General features: G+C 36.4%; 2 protein-coding genes across 3 annotated transcripts in view; both read left to right on the top strand.

Annotated features, from left to right (window-relative positions):
* The window catches only part of LOC129732327 (neuropeptide SIFamide receptor-like), a 321404-nt gene that overhangs the window by 233271 nt on the left and 68535 nt on the right, over positions 1-19598 (top strand). The gene's annotated exons all lie outside the window — the stretch shown is intronic.
* LOC129732330 (pupal cuticle protein G1A-like) lies at positions 17597-18662 on the top strand. Its single transcript, XM_055693141.1, has 3 exons — positions 17597-17752; positions 17919-18031; positions 18117-18662. The coding sequence occupies exons 1-3, from the start codon at positions 17741-17743 to the stop codon at positions 18367-18369; spliced, it is 378 nt and encodes a 125-aa protein (XP_055549116.1). The 5' UTR covers positions 17597-17740; the 3' UTR covers positions 18370-18662.

Genomic DNA, 19598 nt, shown 5'->3' with positions numbered 1-19598 from the left:
AAATTTCACATACCAGTTTGAACATGTTGATAGATCTGGGGCAGTCGTGGTTGATGAAACTTCTAGAACAAGACCGAAACTGGTAACTGTCGATTGCACTGTGACTCCACTCAGAACCATTCTTCCATTATTTATATTCAAACAACTTTTGGATTCCCTCCAGGCCACCAGTCCAGTCATCTCGGCTCCTGCTCGATTCAGGCATGGAATACGTGAGATGCCGATGCTTACGGTGTGGGTACCGGGTTGGATAATTGCTCCAATTACTCGGAGCATCACCGTCGGTGCCTGTTGTCGGTAAAACGGCACCAAAATCGGTGACCACAGGGTGCGCAAAGCAAACTCAGTCAGCGAACTTGGCGGCCAGCTAGGAGTAAAAAAAATACAACTCAGGTATCACACCGCACACGTGAAACGTGATCCTCGATCGGAAGGATGATGAGCAAAAATATTAAATGGAAATGATATTTACATACGTAGCTTATTTAATGGCGATGAAATGATTACGAGATCGGTAACCTTCCATGTGTTGTTTTTTCCATTTCTGCTTCTCGATTTGATTTCATTAAATCATAATTGGTTATATGCTTGATTTAATCGATTTAAAAAACTTCTAGATTATTGCGAGGCAAAACGTATTATTAGTATCTTTCGAATTTCATTTGAAATCTGAGAATCAAAATTTAAAAACTACGTTTAAATGTGAACTTTTATCCAATAGCTAGAACAAAAGTTCGCAATGAATGACACACATTTGTGAAACTCTTGAATGAAATTAAATATCTTGTTGGTTATTTTTACACACACATCACGAGTAAAATCTAAGTACAATAAATATTTTTTTTGCTAATTTTTCAACATTTCGGAGTTCAATCCTTCAAAGTAAGTTTCGTACATTGACCCAATTAAGGTTCGATATCGCGGCAAATGGGAAATTTCATGGAGAATAACTTAGCCGAAGACAGAGAATAGCTATCTTTATCTCCAACAAAGTTACTCGTCCAATAACTGACTATTTCGATTAATTGTTTTGCAAACTTCCACTAGTCCGCTTCTTAAAGTTACCACCGTCTTCCGTATCGTTTACTCATCTACTCATTCGCTTAAGAATGAGAGACTTGCATTGAGCTTTGATAAATACCAAAGGTGCTTCTCGAACTTCCTGGACGCGTTTTTGCTTAGCTCTTTATCGTCAAAGCTTCGAAGAATTGCATAAACCTTAAATCGTTCTCCGGTGCATCTATTGCGACCAGTGTTGCGAAATTTCGACACAAAAAAATGAAAATGATACAACAGCAGTTTCACTCTCTCTCTCTCTCTTCAAATCCATTGCATGAAGTCGATGAAGTAGGTAACCATCTCCATCCTTCACCGCATAAACATCGCTAGAGCAACATAGCGTGTGCGAAATTACAGTAATGCTGCCAGTCAACTGTCAACTGATTGGAGCTGAAAGCAAGTGTCCCTTTCAGCTCGTTCGTATTGATACTGATATTCGTAGTTTTCAGTTTCAACTGAGAATCTGTCACTGACAGTGAAAACTTGCAACCCTGACATTAATACCACCTTTTAATGTAAACTTACACAACAAATAGTAAAAATCTTTGCAGCTGGACATTATTTTTCTCGAATTGTTTCCGGAAAAGGTACATTTTGAGCCCATTTCATCTGGCGTGAGAGAATACAATAGATAGACTGGAACAGAAAGCTTTCATTTTTCCATTTTCATTTTTCATTTTTGGGTGCAGAAGGGGGCCGCATGGCCAAGTCTCCAGTGTTTAAACACTTCCCACGCTGTACCAGAGGAGAGATTTAGATTTGGCATCGCAGCATAGTAACCCGAGGGGTCAAATAAATTCTGCGTTGGAATTCCGTATAGTAAGACAAGATTGAATATAGGGGATAGTCGAAGGGAACAGTGATAGTATTTGCAGAAAGGTGCAAGAGAAGAAAAAAATAGATACAGATGAAGAAATTTTATCCATTTGTAATATATGTTAGCTATGTAATATTTGTCTCGTATGCCGGTCTGCGTCCAGGGTCTCTCAAGGTAGCCCCTACCAACCGCACAGATATTTAAATATTTTTATTCATTAAAACTCTTGTCAGATGTAACATTTGATAAATAGTAACAACAATAATAACCTTATTTGCTTTTTTACATACCTGCTGTGCTTCAATCTTTTACTTACCCTGTTTTATGTTTGTTACCTTTAATCATTTTTTTCATTGACCTCTGTTTGATTATATTCCTCAGGGTAATTGCTTGATTCTTCGTTCGTTCTAATTCTTGATTTTTCTCGCATTTGAAAAAAAAAGAAAGAAAATTGGATTAATAATTTGATTGGAACAATGAAAATTGATGTAAATAAATCTGAATTCAGACCTCGCATACATCTAACTACTGGTTGAGCGTTGGCTTTGAGAAAGTTGGTAACGCAATCTTTCTATTACTAGCCAAATTCCTTTACTGAGCCCTCTCGGCACCTCAGTAGAAAGCATGTATTGGTTGTCACAATAGTCAATTAAAACTGCTTGATCCGTAAAAGACGAGATCAATCAATCTGACCTTTCATCAAAGTGTTTAATGACTCAAACATTCCACCCAATCATTGTCATTAACATTCAACTTCGTCTTATTACGGCCGTTGCAATGAAAGAATCTCATGAGCTTCATAGTTAAAAGTCTATCCAGCTTTTTACGCGCCACAATGGCGGACGCTACAATGCAAAGTTCGTAATAATTTACTCACCCTTTTGACAGCTCTGCTTACGTCAGTTTGAATTCTTCATACAATTTATCAAAAGAAAAATATATCGGGCAACATTTGTGTTGCCAATTTTTCAGAAATCGCAAATCTGACGTAGGCAAAGAGATTCGCATATTACGAACACGCACTACAGCGACCGCCACTATGGTGCGTAAAAAGCTGGATTCATTCTAATCAGTTCACTATGGTCATGCAGTATGTCATTAGGTTGAGTTTTATTGCTTCCTTATTTTGATTACTACCGAAAAGCCCATCAAAGTCTTTCAAAGAACGTTCGAGGTGTTTTGCAACTAGCATCTGGCCTTATTAGACTTGTATAATACATAAACGAGAAGAGTATGTTAGTTCGCGAATTTAAACCAGATATTACTAATTGCAAAACCGTTAAGCCCCTCAACCTAGGAGAGGGCAATAGATAGACTAGAATAGAAAACTTCCAATTTTATTTACCAATAGAGAATCCAGCTTAATCATTTTTGTCTATTGTATCCCATTCGTTTCGGGATAGAACAGATCTAATTCGTTTCGGAATAGTTACAGAAAAAATTATAGACAAAAAACTGATTTTGGGGAAAGGTGTTCCAAAAAACTCTATTTTGTCATGTCCAATGCACAGATAGAACATTGCAGTATTCAGCAACTTTTTTTTTTAATTTTTCACAACTTTTCTGGAGAAAAGTCTGTTTATTTAAAATCCAAAAAAATATTTTTTTTATGTAACTGTTAGGTGGATTGATCGAAAACCCGAAACGCCAAAAGTAAGGCCTTGTTCTATGCAACGATTTTGCTGGAGACATTGAGTACACGGAATTAATTTTTCGCAGTCAATTCTAAAACGATGACTGTTTTTCGAATTTAGACCACTGTGCACTGTGAGGTTTTCAAAAAAAAAAATTTCCACCAATTGTAAATGTCATGAAATATAATACTTGGAATCTGTAGAAAATATTTTGAAAGTTTTTCAAGAAATGGTAGTTGAAATGACAAGAAATGGTAGTTGTAGTGCTTTACAAAGAGTATTTTGCTGTTTTTATATCACTTTTTTGTGCATTACGACCGTCAACCTTAAGTAATGCACTTAAAAATGCGTTGTACGACGATTTTGAAATTTTGACCAGAGACTCAGGACGTCATAACGAATCGAACGGTGTTTTCAGATCCTTTGGTGCATTTTATTTTATTATAACGGTCTACGGGAGCACTGTGGTTTGTCTTTTCTATAATTTGTAGTTTTCCATGGGGTACCGGGAGTTACTGATGATCTCAAGCTGCGACGGAAAATGATTTTTTGGGTGGGAATTTTCTGCTATGCCGGGCATACGATCAAATTTGAGTTTCGTTTTTGGGGACATGATAAGTTATTGTTTTATTTCCTGTGAGTAATAAAGTTGAACTGATAATGAAATACTTGTCGTGTTTTAGTTCATTCATGAGTAATGGAAGCACGCATGCGTAAATAGCCTTTGTTATACGATCCATGCATTGAATAATGAACTATAATGCCATTTTTTCAATGTATCGACCTAGGAGTTATTCCCTATTCAGTGTGTAAAAAATGTCCAAGGACTTTGCTATAAATGGCCTGAGTCATTTATGAGGTTTGGTGACGGGTCGTAGCAATCTAGGTTAATTTGTTGTCGAATATTCAATTTTAAATAATATTTCATAAAATTTGGCAATGACAATCTTAAGCAGGTATTAGACGATGCAAATATTTGCTATTTTTGGTACGATTTTTATTTGCACAAAATAAAATCTGTATTGAAAAATAGCAAATATTTGCTTCGTCTAATACCTGCTTTAGCAGTAATATCACAAATAACTCTGTTCGGGTTAACGATAGCCGTACTCTGTCTTAGGCAAACAAACCGGCAAACAAGCGGTCCGTAAATTCAACGTTCTGTTGTAATTGTAGTCGCAAAGACTTTATAAGCTTTGCGTTAAGTCGACGAACATGCAACGAAGAAATTATTCTCCGCTCCATCGCGTTGTTAATTGTAGAAGAGAATGTATTTTCAAAACGCATAAGCGGAACTGTTGAAAAATTACATAGCATACACCATTATGGCAAGTAAAAAGCTGAATAGACACAGAAATCTTCAATTCTGAAACGATGTCAGACAACCATTTCGATTCTTATTTTACCTCACTATCTCAAATCACTGTTCCACCAATTTAACCTACCAAATGATAAACTTGGTAGGCTAATTTATTGACGATCGCACAGTAGGGCGACTCCATACAAATGCTGGCCAAGCAAAAAAATGTCTTCAAATCATGGAAAATACATGGTTTTTATGTAATTTTGGGATGCTGAGTCCAAATTTGATATTATTTTTGCATGAAAATGCATATTTTTGACGCCAGGGAAATTTTCATGTTTTTTATATATATATTATATGAGAAAAATTTTACGTCGGTTTCAAACTTTTGGAAAATAAAATGAATGATGCTTGAAAGACTTTCATATGCCATAGAAGAAAAAAACAAAATATTACACAGTTATCAAGAAAATAAAAAAAATTGAAAAATATGCTTTGTGTTGAAAATCACTTATAGCTTGTTTTTTTTCAAAGTGACTATATTACATTGCTTCTTTTTATCGCATTCTTTTTTTTTATTCACTTCTACCTTCATATTCATTTTTGTGTTCATTTTCAAATTTTCAATACAGTTTTAATATCTTCAGGGAGGGTTTTCAAAAAGCAGTTTTTAACGTCAAAATAATAATTCATATTTGCTCTGTAGAAATTAGCAGGCCATGTATTATGTCACGGTTTGTGCTCACACGATTGTTTTTACATGTGACTGGTATGATATAAACTTAAAATATGATTTTGGTACTCAGTGCTGGTGACCCAAAACATAAACAATGATTAGTTTTTGATACTTCGTTAATTATCAGAATATAGATGAGTAAAACTTGTAAATATGAAAATAGTGTGATTAATTATACTGAAACATGTTTGAAAACGTTGTTATTATCAAACTAATACGAGCCATTTGGTATTCTGTTGATGGTTTGCAGTGTGCAATTTAAATTTACAATTTTCAAGTCCGGTATGCGCCGAACACCTGTTGTTTCTCTTCGGAAGAAAGGTACTCTGCGCAACTCTGCGCAGGATCGGACTAGATGCATTTTAAAGCATTTTTCCAAGCTATCTTTTAAAACTAGTGCCAATCGTGCCAAACCCTGCCGTCTAAACTTTAAACGCTGTTTTATACAAAAAATACGTGATTTCTTGATTCCTCCTAATTTTTTTGAGTATATCAATGAGATTATACATTGTCCAATGATGAGGATTTATTCTCCACTATTTTATATACAACTTTTCCTTAGACGTCATCAAGATTCAAGTTACCCTTGAGGCTCCAGCAAGTTTCGCAACATTGCATTTTTTCCAAGAAAAACGCTAAAAAACACTGACTCAGTACACTTTGAAAAATCATAGAAAATTCGAATTTTGTCGTAATGCTCTAAAAATTTGGATTCTGACACTTCAATAGTATACAACTATAGGAAAAATATAATTGATATGAAATTCGCATTTTCAGTTTTGGGTCGATGGCCAGCGATTCCCCACTGTGGATCGGTTTCCTCAGCGACCGTAACCACAAATTCAAAACTATTATTCCGGTTTAACATTTCTGACTCAATAGGGTAATTGTTCCTTTATTCATCTCATTAAGCCAACGTTCACGAAGAATGCACGGATTAAACTCTAGATTTACACGAAATCATTGAACAAATAAACAAAATATAGTTACATGCACTCATGGAATCGCCCAGCAATGTAAATATCATACTCATAATCATCTCAGAACCTAAATCACTGTTCAATTATTCATCTCACGATCAGGGATGCCACATGTACAGATTAATCTGTATTTTACAGATTTTTGGCCGAAGTTACGGTACAGAATCTGTATATACAGATATACAGATTTTCGTCGAAAAGTACAGATTTACAGATTTTTCGAAATTGACATCAATTTTTATAAACACTCCAAATTTTATTTCATTAAATATTAAGCAAATTGAACATATTTTCAACTTCTCACACGTTTTAAGCTGAATATTTTGTTTATGTACCATAAAAACTTAAAAAATACAAAGTTCTCTATGTTTAAACAATACAGATTTTTTTACAGATATTTTTGTTCCAGATACAGATGCTCAGATTTTTTCAAGGGAAAACACAGATTTAAATGTGGCAACCCTGCTCACGAGGCCTCCATATTCATCACCCTGTTAATCACTTTGTGAAAGAACGTAGCCGTATACCGCCGTCGGGCGCCGTTACCGTTTACCAACACTCAAAACATTTTTCACGTTATAATTACCGGAAAAGTTTTGTAAATATTTTCCACTGCCATTTCCACGTAGGTTTTACATGACTGTCATTTGAGTTCATCATAATCTAGTGAGATAATTTATCCTGTAAATCAACTACCGGTAAAGTGGAAAGCATTCAATTGACTGTTCTATACAACGTAAAATTTCCTAATTTCGTTTCTCTAATTCTTAGGAGACGGGAAATAGTTTTTAGAAATTATTGAAACATGTTGCGTTATAAATCAGACGGCCATGCAAACTCGCCGATTCGTAAGTGAATTAAACGACATAAAAACTAACAAATTATTTGCCGGTAAGATATAGGCGGGGGCCTAGCGTAGTTTGTAACCTCTCCGCCAACCACGCTTGTCGGCTGGGTTCAAATCCCAACGCCGACATATGTATCGATGGTTGTGGTTTGGTCTGGTTTGATCTAGATTTAATCCTAGCGCCGATACCGGAAGATTTTCTAAGGCGAAAAATCTCTGGGATCACGCCTCCAATCGCATGAGGAAGTAAAGCCGTTGGGGCCAGTCCGTTAATCAACGCATCGTAAGTTAGGCGTCGTACACAAATTATGTAACGTTAAGAATCAAGATTTCAGACCCCCTCCCCCCACGTAACGGTAGGTAACGTTCGACATGTCCCCCCCCCCTATAATTACGTAACGCTGATCAGCCTGACCCCCTCCGAAATTTTCAATTTCGAGCAAACATCACAATTACGTAACTGTTTCTACTACCCCTCCCCCCTACGTAGCAATAAGTAACGCAGACTCAACCCCCTTCCCCCCCCCCCCCTTCATGCGTTACGTAATTTGTGTACGACGTCTTAGGGTCCTGGGTGGAGTCGCCCCGACAGGCGTCGGTGATTGGCACAACAGTGGCGTAACTTGGCCGACAGAAAATCAGCGAGAATAAAAAACACTACTGTAACTTGCAATTGTTTATGTACAGAAAATTCCTCGACCGTTGAACTGAATCTGTGTGAAACCTGTAAGCTCGATGTCAAACTCGTACGGTTTCTCAAAACCTCATTTATTGGCAAGCCTTCGTTCTGTTTGACGTTGCCAAGTTCACGTAGATACTACGCGATAAAACATAGTATGCATGTGATTTTCACGTAGATGTTATGTTTTCCACATAAATCGTGCAAAATGACAGAAAATGAATATGTACAGGAAATTTCACGTAACAATAATGTAAAAAATATTTTGAGTGTAAGTTTTTGAGGATTCCACTTCATAAGAAATTAAAAATGAACTAAGGAGAATCCATTTCATGAATTAGTATATTGGTTTAGTTAGAGAATATGCGTTTTTTTTTAGTTTTTAATTGAGTTTTCATGTGTTCCATTGTTCATGAGATGAACAATGGAACAGGTCCTCTCTTCGACACTCCGTACTCACACTCCATATTAGACACAAGAGAAAAGAATAGTGGTGTGATTTTGAATGAAGCTCGAAATGCAGAATCAAATTAAAGGTCTTATTCTATAGGTTCCATAAATTTTATACTTTATATGTTTTTCAATTGAGCTGCAAGGTTGAGAATGATGGTGCTTAAAACATTTACAGTGGATAAATAGAAATGAAATATATAATATGATAAACTGTTCATAACGCAGTTTCCTTCCATCTTGAATCGCTTATTGCGATATGCACTCTACTGGTTTGCTACATAAAATGTAGATGATATACAAAAATTGATTCTGACGTAGTATTTCATGTGATTATTTTGACGCGGTTTTTTGATTTTTTTTCTACTCTAGTGTGGCAACAAAAAAGGCTGAAAATAGAAAAAATCAAACAAAACAGATTCTTCAAAATGGTTATTATTTAATGCGAATTAACAGTAGCCACAAGCCAAGTAAAAAACGTATTATAAATCGCTTATTGAGAAATTCCTGTTGTGTAATCGACAACATTTTTAATTCTTTGGGAACGTTAATGTAAACAATAGGGTGTACATAAACTCTGGTACGATTTTTTTTATCATTTTCCAATCTGAAAAAAATTGGTTTATTTTTTTAAGCACAACTCATTTTCGTGAAGCTATTTAAAAATGCCAGTTGGGAAGGTATCGATAATAACAAATATTTTAAGAACTAAAACGGGTTGTTTGATCGATGTGACATTTTCGGCAATGTTGTAGATAATATTTATTACTTTCAAAAAAAAAAATACACTCTGAAAAAATAATTTTCAAAGAAAAAGTTAGAAAAAAAAAATTAAAATGCCTATTATTATCTAAAAACCTAAATTCATCCACCTAGCGGTGAGACCCAGCCTTTCTCCTTCGAACTTATAATTCGTTAAAATAGATTTACTCCAACACTTAAAAAATACACCTTGGTTATTTCTGCTGGAATTGTTATTCATTCTAAACAACAAATTTTTGGTAGCCAACAGCACAACTATATCGAACATTTAAAATTTAACATATCATCGGCTTCGTGCAACACTGGCACAACTCAAAATTTTGCCTTTTTGAGTTTTTGATGGCAAACGATGCTAAATACTGTTAAGTTTCATCACACGGAATTCCATTTCGAAAATCACAAAAATTCCAGAGTTATGAGTAGAAGTGCCTTTGCTGCACAAATCGAAATTTCTCCACAAAGTTAGTAAAACCTTTAACTTGGACAACGTGAGTACGTAATATGTGCATAATAGACCCAAAGGTGTTTAATAAGGATTGGTAATCTTAAACTTCAAAGTTTTCTTGAAAATCGAAAAATAAATTTTTGACGCAAATTTTCAAACGCGTTTTTCTCGAAACTATGTTTTTTGAGTGGTGCCAGTGTTGCACGAAACCGACGATATGAATATAAATTAACACATATACATGAAAATAACATTAAATTCTTTCAACTATATGATGCGATTTTGTTTTTGATTGTGGTATAATCGATCTGTACTCATATACTGCCTATAAATATTCAGATTCTTTAAGTCAACGTTAGTCAGTAGATTTCAAATAATGTATAATTAAATGTTGTTCTTTATACATTAATTTGAATGATCTTATCAGTGAAATTGAAATTCTTTAACGCAGTTGATATTACTGATCGTTTCTGAGAGGCATCCAATGAATGGCCAAATACCAATCAATATGGGTTCTTGAAACCTGGATTATACCCAGTGGCCAGAATCCGACCCCATTTTTAATCCAGATGACCACTTCCGGTTGCCTGATAATCATGAAACCATTAAAACCATCATAAAATCGCTGTACTGCCTTATCTGGGTATTTGGATGGCGAAGATGGCGACAGTTTCCGATCAACAGCCTAAAGTGACAAATATCATCCAATACGATTTGAAGAAGCGGTATGATACCCTGGGGCCATTAGTCATCTTCAGACGCCATTTTAAATTTCTAGACAGTAGCTTCCGGTTTATACCAGTCAGAAAGGGGCAAACATTACGCAATGTGAGTTTTTTAGTACCCGGGATGATGCTCAGAGACCAGGAATCAACTTCATACTTCATTTTGAAATTCGAATTTGCGACACCTGTTTTCTTTAAACAAGTCGTGTAACCTTTGAAAGAAGAGATTTTCAATATTGTTACAATTTAACACATAATGGATAAAATAAAAGTCCGATTACACTGGTCAACACAAATGTTGCCCCAAAGGTCATAGTAAGAAAAAATGAAAATTATAGCTTTTCCTGTGAATTTTTTTCATTCTAGGGCAACTATTATGAGCTTTAGAGCAGCATTTTTTCGATTTTGTCAACTTGTCATAAAGCAAATAAACCTCCAATTTAAAACTAAGATTGTTGAAATCAGTGATGCCATCTTTGGCAAAACGAGTGAATTTGATAAAGTTTTCTGAACACATTTCTTTTCATAACCTTCAAACTACACGTTCAATCATCATAAAATTCGTTATTTAGGGGTTTTAAAGACAGCCCGTTCATTTGATACCTATTTTGTTCAAATCGGTTGTGTAGTTTCTAAGATAATTGAGTTTCATAACTTTTACATTTTGATACATAACAGACAAAGTTACAGTCCGATTATAATAAAATTCAATTGGGTTTTATCAGGCAATTAGACCTTTCTATTGCAACTTATTTTGTGAAAATCGGCCCATCCATCTCTAAGAAAAGTGGGTGAGTTCAAACAGTCTTAGAAACACGTTTCTTGTCATAGACTGATTTCACATTATTATACATAACGGACAAAGTTAAAGTCCAATAACAATAAAATTCAATAGGGTTTTATGGGGCAACAAGACCTTCCATATGACACTAATTTTGTGAAAATCGGTCCAGCCATCTCTGAGAAAAGTGAGTGAGTTTAAACAGTGTTTGAAACACGTTTCTTTGCATAACTTTTGAATTACATGTCCAATCATTATAAAATTATTTCACAAATAGTTCAAAAAACAAGCCCGTTATTTTGATACCAATTTTGTTCAAATCGGTTTTGTAGTTTCTGAGATAATGAAGTTTTGCGATTTTCACTTTTTGATACATAACCTCGAAACTAAAAATCCGATTACAATAAAATTCAATAGGGTTTTATGGGGCAACTAGACCTTTCATTTTCAATTAGTTTCATGAAAATCGGCCAAGCCATCTCTGAGAAAATCGAGTGAGATTGGGAGACCGTTACATACATACACACACACATACACACACACACACACATACAGAAAATGCTCAGCTCGTTGAACTAAGTCGATTGATATACGAGTTTCGACCCTTTGGAGCACTTTTATACCTTTGGTTTTTTCATTGATTGCTATTCCTTTCTAGGAGAAAGGCAAAAAGCTGTTTTTGCCTTTCTCCTAGAAAGGTATAGCAATCACTTGCAAAACCGAAAGTATAAAAGTGCTCCAAAGGGCCGAATGGCATATATCTCTCGACTCTGCTCGACGAGCTGAGCATTTTCTGTATGTGTGTGTGTGTGTGTGTGTGTGTGTGTGTGTATGTGCAGATTTTTGTTCTCACTCACTTGGCTGGACCGATTTTCATGAAATTAATTGGAAATGAAAGGTCTTGTTGCCCCATAAGACCCTATTGAATTTTATTGTAATCGGATTTTTAGTTTAGAGGTTATGTTCAAAAATGCGAAAATCACGAAACAACAATATCTCGAAAACTACACAACCGATTTGAACAAAATTGGTCCCAAAAGAACGGGCTACCTAAAAAACCCTTAACTTTTCAATTTTATGGAGATTGAACATGTGGTTCAAAAGTTATTCAAAGAAACGTGTTCTGAAGACTGTTTAATCTCACTCTTGTTTCTCAGAGATGGCTGTACCGATTTTCATAAAATCAGTGTCAAATGGAAGGTCTAGTTGCCCCATAAGACCCTATTGATTTGTTTTGCAATCGGACAATTACTTTGCCTGTTATGTTTAAACATGTGAAATCCAGCTATGCAAAGGAACATATTCCGAAGGCTACTTGGACTCACTCACTTATCTCAGAGATGGCCGACCCGATTTCCACAAAATTAATGTCAAATGAATGGTCTAGCTGCCTCAGAAGACCCTATTGAATTTTACTGTAATCGAACTGTAACTTCATTTGTAATGTACAAACTTGTGAAAATCACGAAACTTCATCATCTCAGATACTACACAACCGATTTGATTATTATTATCAGATGAGCGGGCTAGTTAAGGGTTAACTGATGAATTATGATTGAACACGTGGTTTCAAAGTTTTGCTGCCCTACACGTTCCCATTCCATTTGATTATAATCGAACTCAAGCAACCGTTATGTATTAAATTGTTAATAAAACAACGAAAGTCTATTATCTCAAAGATTACATAACTTATTTGAACATTACTAGTGTCATAAGAACGAGTCATCTCTCAAACTTACAAATAACAAACTTCATAACAATTTGATATGTGGCTCAAATGTTATGGAAAGAAGAGAAATTCAAAGGCTATTCAAAACTATACCTGCTTTGATTGATATATGTGGCCTCAACATAATTTAATTGTGGTGTCGTACTATTTGAACGTTCCAAGTTCATTGATTCCTTGCGGTTTGTTTGAAGTCTGCAAATGCACGACGAATCGGCCATAGGATATGATCAAAGTCAAATAACAAATCGTTTGAAATGATTGGTTTTATCGAAATGACAACATCCTCGTCTTTTGGCTTCTGTACATCGCCTTAATTCTGAATATATTCATATTGGGTGGTATTCTGTCATTATCAGCAGACTTTCTGGCATCAATCTGACACCGGAAATACCCATATTGGGAGGTATTTCTGGTTGTTTTCCAGAAACTAAAAGTGGTCGTCTTCAAATTCAAAATAGTGTCCAGGGTCAATGTTTGGTTTCTATGCATCATCACGTTTACGGAAATATCCATATTGAGTATTATTCGGTCATTTCCGACTGTTGCCTATAAGTTGCCATTCAGCAATTCAAAATGGTGCCTGAGGTCAATTGTTAGCTCCTTGCATCATTCTGGTTCTAGAGATACTCATATTGAATAGTATTTGTTTATTTTAGGCTGTTTTCCACAAACCGGTAGTCGCCATCTTGGATTTCAAAATGGTATTTAGGATACTGGTTAAAGAAAAACTCATATTGGGTGATTTTTGGTCACTTTGGACTGTTTTTCAGAAGCCGAAAGTCGTCATTTTGGACTTTAAAATTGCCTGTGAAATCAATTTCTGTCATCTGGGCGTAATTCTGGTTCCGAAAACATTCATATTGAATGGTATTTGGTCATTTCCGGCTGTTTGTCAGACACCGGAAGTCACCATCTTAAAATTCAAGATTGTGTCAATTTTTAGCTTCTGTGTATCTTTCTGGTTCCAGAAATACTAATATTTAATGGGACTCGTCCATTTCAGGCTGTTTTCCAGAAACCGGAAGTTGCCATCTTATAATTCAAAATTTTGTCTGAAGTCGATTTGTGGCTCCAGTGCATCATTACGGTTCCAGAAATACTCATATTGGGTGGTATTTGGTATTTGCCGCTGTTTTTCCGACACCGGAAGTCGCCATTTTGGATTTCATAATGGCATTTGTAGACAATTTCTGGATTTTGAACGGCATACTGGTTGAAGAAAAACTCATATTGGGTGGTATTCGGTCATTTTCTGCTGTTTTCAGAAACCGGAAGTCACCATCTTAAAACTTAAAATGCTATCTGTGGTCGATTTTAGCTCCTGTGTATTATTCTAGATCCGGATATTATTATATTGGGTGGAAATCGGCCATTTTCGGCTGTTTTCCAGAAACCGGAAGTTGCCATCTTACAATCCAAAATGTTGTCTGAGGTCGATTATGGAACATATTTGTTACCACTAAAAACATTCACCTGCCAATATGGTTCCATTTAGTTGATTAGTTCGCGAGATGTGCAGAAATTTGTGAAGAAACATGTAATTCCAGAAGAGGGAGGGGCGTCAAACCATTATGGACATATTTGTTACCTCGGAAAACATTCACATACCAAATTTGGTTGTATTTTCTTGATTGGTTCTTGAGCTGTGCGGAATTTGTGTTTCATTTTCATGGGATCCCTCCCTTATAGAAGAGGGAGTCGGGTTTCAAACCATCATGTACATATTTGTTACCACTTAAAACATTTACCTGCCAAATTTTGTTCCATTTGGTTGATTAGTTCTCGAGATGTGCACAAATTTGTGTTTCATCCAACTATTATGGACATATTAGTTACCCCTTAAAAACATCCACATGCCAAATTCGGTTTCATTTGCTTGGTTTGCTCTTGAGTTGTGCAGAAATTTATGTTTCATTTGTATGGGACCCCTCCCTTCCAGAAGAGGGGGAAGGGTTTTCGGGCCTATATAGATCAGACAGACAGACTTGACTGCATTTTTATATGTAAAGATTACAACATCAATATTTAGAACCTAAAGAGTGAATATACATTTATTGGATTGAAGCGTTCATGTAAATCTATTTTTACAAATAAAAAATTGAATGAGAAAGGCTGGGTCTGACCGCTAGGTGGATTAATTAAGGTTTTTAAATCTTTTTTAGATTATGTAATTGATTGTTGCAATTGATGTCTGTAAGATCATGAAGAAATCACAAAAAAGAACAAGTTATAATTTTTTTGAATAAAAAAAATTTCCTAATATTTTTTACAGGGTACCAGGGTACATTGTTTTTGGAAGAACAAAATTATTATTAACAACTTTGCAAAAAAAAACTATGCCAATCAAATAAAACGTTTTGGCTAGAAAATAATTTTTATTCACTAATAGTGCTCTATTGGAGATTAAAACACGTTTACACCCAAAACGGATTGTTTGATTGGCATAATGTCTTTGGCAACGTAAATAATAATTGTGCTTCCATACAAAATATATACCCTGTACAAAAAAATTAAATTATACCTCTTTTTGTTTCAATGGGCAGACAGTCATCAATGTTTAGGCAATCTTTTGTAGTTGTAGTTTAACTTTTGTGAAGAAAAAGTTCTCTTTTTCCTGGAGTATATGTTTTTTTCGAAAAGACACACTTTGCCGAAGACGTCACACCGATCATAAAAACCGTTTTGGCTCCAAAAATATTTGTAGTCATTAATACCTTCCCAACATAGCATTTTTGAATAACTTCTCAAAAATAAGTCGTACTACAAAGAATAAAACAAATAGCACAAAATGGCATCTTTCATCCACAGAAACATCTATGAATTGTTTCAGCAAAATAAAAAAAACAGTTGAAACAAATATTAAAACTGGGACATTTTTTGTGGAATCGCTCAAATGTTCTAGTTTCATTGATGTTCGAATTCCGAACAATTAAAAATGCCGAAAAAATATTTCATTCAATTTTAACGAAAATTATTGCAATGTTGAGGCATTCACCACGATATTTTTCCTTCTGGAACAAAAACATATAACATAAAACAAAAACGCCACCACGTGAACATGGAGCTCAAAGCTGTCCAGCATGGATATTCCAGGTTCATACCACAAATTTTCAATGGACCGTGGGTTTTATTTACAGTCGCCACGAAAGCGCGATGCACAGGAACTTACAGGCGGTGGCAATCATCAGTATTTGCGGAGTTAAAACGTCTTCGCTTCGGTATTTTCCTTTTAAGATTATCGCTTCAATGACATTGTTAATCAGCGATGTTGTTTGGTATTCCGCAACATTCATTTTGCCGACCGCAAATTATAAGGTGATTATTTTGGAAATTTTGGCGATTTTAAAATATGTGGAGAGAATAATATTATAACAATATCAGTTATTGAAAAAAAAAAAACAAGAAATTGAAAACTGGGACTTGTTATATAGCGTCTATCCTAAAATACTGATTTTCTAAACACGCTTTTTACATTTGAGAGAGATATCATTATGTTCGTAGTAAAATTGAATCGTTGATAGCGAACACATCATTAAAGTAAGTTTTTTCGTAGTTTCAAATCATGCACATCATTCGTCTTTGTAAAATATAAAATATAACCTATAACACTTCAACTTCACTACCTTACGATTGCATTGAAATAAATCCGGTGTATCCAAAGTAGAATTCCCGCGATCAGTTCTGACCGGTCGAGTAGAACTCAATCGAAACACTTCCGAAAGCAGAATGCGGAAACATTTGCCATTTTAAAACAATACTATATACACCACTTCTCGGCTGGCATCAAAACACAGCCAGCAACGCGAAACAAATCCCTGAACGCGGACATGAGGCCGCTAGAAAAGGTTCAAACTTGTCAGGTACATGATATGATATGCGCAAAATATGCGAATCTATAGGTACCTGACATGCGCTGTCCATCTTTGGCGACATGTTGTAGACCTCTAGAAAATCGTGCGCTGCGGCGAGGCGGAACGAACACGCTGCGATGACCGATCCACCCGCTAGTTTTAGCATAAGAGCCTTTCAGGCAATTACAGCACATTTCGATGGGCTCACGTGATTAGGATTCAACAAGTAACTCTCAAACGCCTTGCAGAAGGATTGGAACGAGTTTTTTCCTGTAAGACAGGGCTTGATGCTTCACTCCAGTAAAGTGTGCATCCAATATTCTAGCAGAAATCCATGATGTGGGGATACTATCAAAAAGACGGAACTCTCCCCATCTGACCGCAACTGACACTATACCGACCGACTACAACGAGCAACGCCGATTGACCCGCGCCGCGATCATGTTTATTACCTCGCCAAGAATGAGGAGGCTTAATGGTGTCGAAGGAGGCTGCGACAAAAACAAGCTTGCTGTGGTGCCGTAGGTGCGCTCTCGCCATGGAAACCTGATCTCGAAATTTACGGTTTCGTTCACTCTCGTTTTCATAGACAGGCGAGACATCGCATATCTGTTTCTCTTCTGCTTATATGTCACACACAAGGCGGCGACACTTGCGGGGTCGTGTGACGGCGGGTTAGGCCCGCGTTTCTTTTTTTTGCCATTCGAGGACCTCCGCTTTAGGCTAGTTGAGAAGCTGGGAGTCTAGCTGAGAGAACGAGAGATAGGCAGCACAAGTTCCTTCAACAGTTATAGGCTCGGTTTAGGCGATTTTCACTATAAAAGCTAGCTTACCCAACCACAGAACGTCAGTCAATTGTTGTACACTGCAAGTGTTCGCATTTAGTGAATTGTTCTTGTCTAAGTCAACTTGTTAAGTTAACAAACCCCACAAACCGTCAAAATGTACAAGCTGGTGCGTATTTTTATGAACTAATATCTAGTATTAAGTGATAAGAAATTTGTGCTGTGATTCTTAGTGATAAATACGGTCTTACATTAAAACTATTGGATTACAACGCGGAGGAATATAAACTACAGAGAATGTGTCACTGACTGAATTGTCTAAATCCTCGTTACAGTTCGTTTTCACTTGCTTGATCGCTGCCGCTGTTGCCGCCCCAGCTCCAGGTCTTGTTGTTGCCGCCCCAGCTGTTGTTCATGCTGCTCCCATTGCTGTGAGCCACTCATCCTCGTAAGTATTGCTTAGCTCGTGGAAACGGACACATCATACCCAACGATTCCAGTATGCATTTCTAACGTCTGCTTTACGCCCGCAGTCATGTTGTGCATCATGCCCCCGTTGTGAAGACTGTTGTTGCCCACCATACCCCGGTCGTTGCCGTCCACCACGCCCCGCTTGTCAAGGCTGTCCCAGTCGTCCACCACGCCCCAGTCGTCCACCACACCCCAGTCGTGCACCACGCTCCTCTGCTGACCAAGACCGTCGTCGCTACCCCAGTAGTCCACTCCGTGCACCCAGTCCCAGTCGTTAAGAGCGTCGTCGCCAGCCCCGTCCTGGTCCATCACTAAGCGGTAACCCAAACTCCACCTAGGAATTCTTCGGCGAAGTCTAGCTTTGCCAAAACAGAAATACAAAAAACAACAAAGACTAGCAACGAATACTCTCCAACCGTGCAGACCTACGGGACCTGCGAATAGTTTTGTACATAGAGGAAACCAGTACTGCATCGAATATGCTTTCTCACAACTTCCATGAACACATCGAGTCTAGTGAAACAGTGCGATAGATAATATCAATGAAAAAAGCAATAACTCTAAATACATGCAACTTTGTTCAAAAAGTTAAATAACCTTCTCACAAATTTTGTTGCGTTGTTATGAAAGAAAATCTATTCGACTTTACAGCAAAAAAAGCTGAATACCATATCACTTTCACTTGTACACACCCGGAAGACTATCAACTTCTAGTTCAAACGCTATTTATCAGGTGCATGAATTCTGGTTTACAACATCTAGGCCATCGTGAGCAAGTTTTGTGTGAAAATGGCTAAGTAGCGTTTATATGTACGATACGCTAACAGCCATGACGTCTAATAATAACGACCTCTTAATAACAGCGTTTCCTAAGAAAGCAACAAGTTTCAAGTAGATGAATAGTACATTTTGTTCAACGGCATTTCCTACAAACGCCCTCCAAACTGGATATCGCTTTAATTATCATTATGGCACCATTACCTGTATAATAATTATTAATCTCACACTCTCGGATAGTGGTCAAGACACAAGACCGAAAAGAATCTGGAAAGTTCGATCTAAAGTCCGAATGGAATGAAGCCTGAAAAATCCATGCAAAAAAATACAGAAAACTATGATTCAGTAACACTACGGAGATTTCTGATATTTTGTTCCAGAATTTCAGTTAGGTTGAACTATCATTTTTTTACCTAGCACTCAGTGGTGCCGTTCTCGGCGACCAATTACCGGAAATCGGCAGCAAAATCCCATGTGGGTACATACATCGAAAACGATAAAAATGGGATCAGGAAGTTACCTACATTACAGCAAAGTGACTAATTTTTTGTAAAAAAAAATAAAAAGCTAAAAAACATGGGACACCCGAAAAATGTTCAATGTTAAGAGATGGCGTTGTAGTGGTAGTGGTAGTAAAATCGAAATTTCCACGAGCATTACCCTGTTTTTATATTATTCTATCTTTCTAGTACTTATTTTTACTATATGCAATCTAGTTTTACCAAAAAACTTGATTTTCCTATACAACTCCGTTGGTCCCCGTGGTT

This window comes from Wyeomyia smithii, chromosome 3 (genome assembly GCF_029784165.1).
Source record: "Wyeomyia smithii strain HCP4-BCI-WySm-NY-G18 chromosome 3, ASM2978416v1, whole genome shotgun sequence".
In the NCBI taxonomy this organism is placed as follows: Eukaryota; Metazoa; Arthropoda; class Insecta; order Diptera; family Culicidae; genus Wyeomyia; species Wyeomyia smithii.
This window is presented reverse-complemented; position numbering and strand designations above follow the sequence as displayed.

Excerpts from the sequence above, each read along its gene's own strand:
- LOC129732330 (XM_055693141.1), top strand. Across the intron at positions 18,032-18,116 it reads GCTGTGAGCCACTCATCCTC|TCATGTTGTGCATCATGCCC; the intron begins GTAAGTATTGCT and ends TTACGCCCGCAG.